The 7,162-nt window shown below is 38.9% G+C and overlaps 2 protein-coding genes across 3 annotated transcripts in view; both read right to left on the bottom strand.

The window, feature by feature from the left end:
* zzz3 (zinc finger, ZZ-type containing 3) overlaps positions 1-3,587 on the bottom strand; it is a 31,783-nt gene extending 28,196 nt beyond the window's left edge. Inside the window, exon 1 of the mRNA XM_015027997.1 lies at positions 3,509-3,587. Coding sequence (XP_014883483.1) covers positions 3,509-3,515 — 7 coding nt within the window. The 5' untranslated portion in view covers positions 3,516-3,587. The remainder of the gene's footprint in view (positions 1-3,508) is intronic.
* An 829-nt stretch (positions 3,588-4,416) lies between these two features.
* Positions 4,417-7,162, bottom strand: part of usp33 (ubiquitin specific peptidase 33) — a 39,842-nt gene continuing 37,096 nt past the window's right edge. Inside the window, exon 24 of one of the 2 annotated variants that reach the window (XM_015027998.1) lies at positions 4,417-5,593. In XM_015027998.1, the coding sequence (XP_014883484.1) occupies positions 5,436-5,593 (158 nt within the window). In that variant the 3' untranslated portion in view covers positions 4,417-5,435. The remainder of the gene's footprint in view (positions 5,594-7,162) is intronic. The other variant, XM_015027999.1, reaches the window with a different exon arrangement.

Raw genomic sequence — 7,162 nt, 5'->3', positions numbered from 1 at the left:
ATATAAAAAACCACACTCTGTTGCTTTACCCAACTGTTTTTCCTCAAGGATTCACAGTCAAAGACACAGAATGAAATATGCTCCAGATCAGGCTCCATCTAATAAATCTAACAAAAGGGGACAAGAAAAAAAAAAAACCTTACTCTGTAAAGGTCGTATTGAAGTGACTTTTACAGAGAGATGATCTCACTGGGCGTCCTTCTACAGACGGTACAGGCATTCCTTCAGTCCACAGAGAAATAACTCATATTTGATAAACTGGCCGTTCAGCTGCAGTGCTCATTTGCATTACATCTCAATCCATCAATATGAAAGGCATGCTCTGTCAAAACTAATATATTTAAAACCGCTTTCTGTCTCTACCTTAGGCTGCTTTTTCCCTCTACGATCTAGATGCGTTTAATATTACTCCTACAAGTAAATACAAAAGCGGCCTGGACCCAGAATTACCATATGCACGCATTACTCACACTCCACTAAAGAGTCCAGCTGACAAAGCTAATGTGATTCGTCCATGCATAAAGGAAGCCAGACAGAAGGTTCACCCTTAGACTCGACACCACGAAACCAATTAAGTCACTTCATTTGACGAGCACCAAAGAAGGAGAAAACTAATCACTTCATCAAAATCATTACAGTTTAATTGAGTAACTATAAGGAGCATTTGCTCTCATTTCTATGTCTTGACAAATACTTTGTTGTTGATACATTTGTTCAATGCTGCAACCAGTTGTCGGCGGGAAACGTGATGCAAACAAAAGCAAAGTTATCATTTCATTGTGGATTTGGCTGCCTGACCTGAGTTTTTGTGCAATCTAATGTCAAGCATGCCTCACAGAGGTGTAATGACCGGAAAGTCGTAAAATCAGGAGAGCAAGTGGCTTGCACAGTGTTGCTGCAGACTTTAGGGATTGATGGGTTTTTTAGAAGAACAATCTTAAGCTGAAAAAAAAACACATTCTGAGCTGGAGAACTGCATAGAAAATGTACAAAACTGTAACAGTAATATGTAGTCTTATAACTACCGACAGGTGGACGTGATATAGGATGTTTTCACACCTGATAGTAGAGTGGACTTCATTTAATTTGGGACCAATGTTGTAACATTTGTTACATTTTTACACTGCAAACGACTTCAACACTTTGAAAAACCTGTTCCCCTCCTCGCCTGTGGTGGCGCTGCACCAAGAACCACTGAAAGAAACAACACAAAACCCTCTGAAGAAGACATGAGGGCGACTTCCTTCACAAAATGCAAACAGATTTTGGTGGCTGTAGAATTTCTTTTTTTCTTTGGTAACAGACCACGAGTTATTTCTCCCAGACTAGCGTGTTTGTTTTGGTTGCATTTACCCAGAATGCCCTGCACTATAGTCCCCTTCCTCCTTTTGGAGTGGTCTCCGGTCCACTTGGCATTCACATATGTATTAGAAAAGCACATATGCATTTTGGTCCATATCAAAGTTCGATTAGCATTCCCACTTCCACAAATGAACCAGACTTTCTAGGAAATCTAGAGTTAAATTAAAGTGAACCAAACAATGCTGGTGTGAAAGTACCCTTTGGCATCTATTAGTGGGTTTCTAATTTAAAATAAGTCTAAAAGAATTCGTCACAGTTTGCTGCAAACCAATCAGGGTGAACATGCCGACCTCTGAGGATGACATTGCAACAGCATGCTCAATGCCAAGTATAATAGCTTTCCCTGATGGTTGGAGTGTCTTTCAGCAGGATAATTCAATTCACTTCAAAAATACTTTACTAATCCCAAAGGTAAATTAAAGATTTAAGCAACCTGAACCAAGTTTGCACCCCGCCACAAAGCAAAAACAGCTCAGGACTGGATTGAGGAGAACAACAACAACAACAACAAATATTAAGGGTTGACCAGGCCTCTGCATTCAGGCAGATCTCAAATTAAATCTAGCATCTGTGGAACGTTCTGCACAAAGGCGGCTAATCCACGGAGGCTCCCCCTCACAATTCACAGGACAAAAAGGATATTTTGCAAACATTTTGATGACAGACACCAGAGCACAACATCAGGGCTCTAGTAGAATCCACAACTTGACAACAAAAGGAAGAGCAACACAATATTAAGTAGGAGGCCATAACATTATGCTTATTGGTGTGTCTTTCACAACCTACAACAGAAAAAATCTATTAGGACAATAATTAGGAAGCAAAGTAAAAAATTTGTCATGTTACAGAAAAAACATGTCCTATTTATACTCCACATGTTTTGCTTTTACTAACATTTATTTGAATTTCCCTCTACTCTAATTGTATAACAATGATCTTAAATGGTATAAAGAATAATAAAACAAACTTTCTCCAACCTCGAAATTGTAATTGTTCTTCCCCAAATTGCTGGTGCAACCTTTATTTTATAAGTAAATATGGTTCTTTCTTAAGAATGGACTAGATGAGAGACAAAAGTGAAGCTGTCTACAAGAAAGGGCGAAGCAGACTTTACTTCTTAAAGAAGTTTAGGTTAGTTTAGCTACAGCATTTGGTCTACAAGCCTGTTGTGGAGGGAGCAAACTTTATTACCATTATCTGTTAGCATAACAGCATCAGAGCCAGGAAACTGCTAAACAACCTGGCAATGAACACTGGGGGAATTGAAGAAGGATTTTTCAGAAAAATCAAGAAAATTGAACAACCGTAAAAATACTCTTCACGAAACTGCTTTATAACAGAGCCTTCAGTCAGAGGCTTCTTCATATCTATTGTAATACAGACTGCTACAGGAGATCCGTCCAACACAGAGCCATCAAGATCTACAAAACAATATTTAATTTCATTTGCGAACAATAAAGTGTTTTTGAATGCTCTTTGTGGTAATAAATGATAATTAATGCCTTACAGGATAAACGCAACATGCAAATGTATAACTAATCATACCGACTGAGCTGTAAATGATCCACTTCACGCCAGATTAGGTTAGTTTAAACTAAAATTTGAAGTGTCAAAGCGAAATGAAATTGTTACCTACCTAGGACACGTGCGGTTGTTATAAACATACTTCCTGTTCCTCTATAAAGCGCTTGTTTGGCTGTCAGTTGTGGTAACACGTGTTGATCTGATTGCATTACCAGTATGACAAATTTAGTTTAAAGTGTGGCATATTTTTCGGGAAAAATAGACGCTGCTCTCATTTAAGTGAAATAACACAGCTTTATGAACAGTAACTGATGGAAAGCCCTCTTGGTTTTGTAGACTTTAAATTGCTTTAGCTAGTGTTCGCCTCTGTTGCTGACCTGAACTTCCAATACTTCCCAAAAGGCCTGCTGGCAACGAGAAATCCGCGAAATGGAGCTGCCATACGTACCGATGAGAATCGCTCAAATCCCCAACATCCCAGTTAATCAGATGCCGATAAAAGTTGGGAGACGTGACGATGCAGTTAAAACCAGAAAAACTAGACGGCGTTGGCGCAAAACACGTGTGACCCGTTAACAGAAAGTCTGCAAGCAGGTTAAAGTCGGAATATTAAAAATACAACCTGACATTAACGCCAAACCAGAAGACTGGTCCCCCTGAAACGTTAGCGCCGTCCAACTTCCAGGGAGAGCACACTTAATCTATAGCATGTCGCTTAGCGGGCTAAACGTAGCAAACTTACTTACCATTAGCTCTCAGTGCGAGTTAAAAACGACACATTTTATCCCCAGACGATTACACATAAAATGCACAAGAGAAATAAGGAATAAAGTTACACCCTTTCCATGTCAGTCGGCGGATAAATAAACTGGAATCTGTCTGTTATGATCGACTAGTTAGCCGAGTTGGCTAACGTCAGCTTAGCTTTATCTCCAGATAGTTTCAGTATGGGGGGTCTATTTTAGTTGTCGCTAATCTAATAACATTAATAATAACTGCTTCAGATATTTACTAAATCGACATTCAGATAAATGTGACTATATTCCACAGTGTGTCTTTATAATTCAGCTGCTGCGTTCAGGTTCAAGTAGCACAGTTAGCCGCTAAGGCTAGCCGCAGCTAGCTGATTGTTCCGCGCACAACTTTGCCGATGTAATTAAGGTGCAGCCACAAATTAAGGCCGCACGCCTCATCTAGAGTGCCACTGAATTTAAGTTTTGACATTTTCTTTTCCTAATACAAGCGTCCCGTGGGAGGTTCGCTCCTTAAAGGCTTTTGAAGCTGAAGAATTACACATACCTCACTTCCTTAAATTTGCCTTGGTCGCAGCCATGTTTTCAGTCCAGCCAACTAGTCTGGGGTGTGTGAGCCGACTCAGCCGCTCCGGTTAAAAAAGCAACACTTACCCTGAAGATTTTCTGCCTCTGCAAACTGTAATTCTGGCTATCAAATTACTAAACTAAAGACAGTATATAAACACATTTCCTCTCATTTTCTATCCCCATAGCGTGACATCAAATATGCACGGTGTTCAGCATGTTTGCATCAAGTTTTAATAGTGTCAGCCAGCAAAATAAAACATCAGGGTAGATCTTAGTCAAATGCATAAACTTGGAATACAGCATTTAGGTGATCTATCAGGCAGCACTTGAAGCTACACCATGCCCATACACAAAAATAATGCCTTTAATTAGATTGTTGATTTTCATTTCATACTACAAGATGCTTCTGATAGCTGTACAATTCTGTGAAGACGGACCTCGTTATACAAGAAGAGTTGCATCTACATACAGTTTAATGTGACTGTTAAGTTAACCTGTGCTTGAGAGATAAGCATGCATTACAGTCTGCCTGCCAAATATTTTCTACAAAAAAACAAACGATTGACATCATATTGAATCACTCTTTTTAGTGATAAATAATCAAGTGCTCAATTCTGACCAACAAACTATCAGTACTGATACATTCAAATACAAACTAGACATGGCATAGTGCATGCCAAATTTGTGTCTACAGAACAGTGCAAAACACAAAAATCATTCCTGAGACTACTCGGCAAATTAGTCCCTTCATAACCTTTTGATATCGTCACATTTTCTCCTTTCCTTACCATTCTTACAAGAGGAATAATGTGTGATATATTTACAGCAAAGTATAATGTGATTCATCGATATTATTAGCAACACATGGACATACATTATGTGCTCATTTGGTCAAGACAAACAGAAAAGAAATATGGCATTCAGAGGAATTTGTAGCTGCACATACAGTAAATTTAAATGCTTGCTCCTGAAAAACAAACAAAAAAAACAAAATATCCCAACATGTGAAATATACAGTGCTAATAGAAATTTAAGAGCGCTTCATACATATTTTTACAACATGGCAAGCCTTTTAAGACATGTAAAATCCCTCCGTCGAAAGGCTGTCACATAGCAGTAAAGATGAGGTCCTTTGATTGGATGCGTCAGAAATAAAAGTGCAAAATAAAAAGCTTCTTTTTATTATTGTATCCATGAATGTTTCTTTGTCTTGTCTCAAGTGCTGTATTAAACTGAGCGCGTCTCCACCTCGATTTTCTCTTCTGACTGCGAGGATTCGACTTCTTGGTGGCTGACGCTTGGTCGGACCGTCACCAGAGGTCCCCCACCGTAAATGGAGTGGAGAAAGTTCCACGTCTCTTCAGAGATCTGCCCGGAGTCGGCTCCTGCAAGGTGAGTGCCAGAGCAATTAACATATTTCAAAGTCTTTTCAAAGTAAAAGAAACAGTTTGAACAAACCATAAAAAGACATGCCACTTTCTCTCACCGACATAAAATCAGACTTAAAGAATCTTTATTACTTACTTTATATCTAAACATTCATATATAATTTCTTAGTATTTGGTGGGATTATTTTTTAAATAGTATTATTTGGGCCAAAGTATTTGTCATGTCATGCCAAAACACTGATTTTGTTGACCTTAAAGATGCAGCATGCATGATTTTCCCCAGTATATTATAAGTCTGGCGGGCCACCAGGCTTTACTTGTGCCCCCACCAGGCTAAGCTTTGCTTATTTATTTAAGTTTTTTTTAATGTTTGCATTTTTTAAAAGACATTATAGTTAGTGTTCGGGTATTAATCTTCCAATCTTTCAATAACACATGATTATCAAGTGATATTTAAAAATTTTCAGTCAATTTTAAACATTTTTTAACTCAAAAACAAGACGGGCTGCTGGATGAATGACTGCCCTAGCACCCAACCACCAGGCGTAACAAGTTTTCTGGGTGAAACCCTGCAGTATGTAACTTTTATTAAAAAAAAATATATAAGTTTTTAACATATTTGATAAAACTGTCATCATGTTGTAACAGTTTATGAGACAGATAATCTGTGAAGAGCTACTTTTACTGTCTGAAGAAGAGGTGCATCCGTCCCGACCAAAAACAACCAATCAGAGCCAGGAGGCGGGTCTTAGCGCTGTCGATAAACCTCATGGTGGAGAAACAACTTACCATTACAGGAAAACCATTTCCCAGCCGTTGTTGGTGGCTATGCTAATTAGCCTAGCATTCATCACAAAAAGCGAAGGCGGGGTTTGGGATGAGCCGCGCTAAGACCCGCCTCCTGACTCTGATTTGATGTTTTAGTTAGAATTGGGAGAAGGCCGATGAGCTCAATTATTCCACTGATTATCTGTCTCATACCAAATTGTCACAACATAATGACAATTTTAACAAAGATATAAAAAAGTCTAATTTTCATAAAAGTTACATACTGCAGCTTTAAGCCAATTTGAAACTAATGTCGCTGTCTGCTTAGCATCCTTGTCCATTTACATGCAGAAGACTGATTTTTGCCTAAGCTTTAACTTCCTTATTAATGTTTTGGAGACGGTGTCGTCAAGCTTGCAACCTTCCCGTCTTTTCCCAATTTCAATCTTGATTTCTTTTTTTTTTTTTTACTTTGGTTTGGAGTCATTTCTTCTTCTTTGAGTGTCCTTTTAGCACCAGTCAGCATAGGATTTGTTTGAGGAGAATGAAACTCTTAGCAGCTTCAGCCAGCATCATCCTGGCTGAAGCCAGGCCCATTTTGCACTAAAACACATCCATCAGAATCCATGGCTGGACATTAGCATCCTGCTGATACTTGTATGTAATTATCTGAACAAATGAACATGACAACATGGAGTCAAACTCAAGGTCCGGGGGCCAAATCCGGCCCGCTGCAGCTTTTTATGCGGCCCTCTAGACTCCTGAGAATGTTCAAGATAACATGTGTGTTTATGCATT

Source organism: Poecilia latipinna, unplaced genomic scaffold (assembly GCF_001443285.1).
Source record: "Poecilia latipinna isolate Pla-1442-1.1 unplaced genomic scaffold, P_latipinna-1.0 Scaffold112, whole genome shotgun sequence".
Lineage (NCBI taxonomy): Eukaryota > Metazoa > Chordata > Actinopteri > Cyprinodontiformes > Poeciliidae > Poecilia > Poecilia latipinna.
This window is presented reverse-complemented; position numbering and strand designations above follow the sequence as displayed.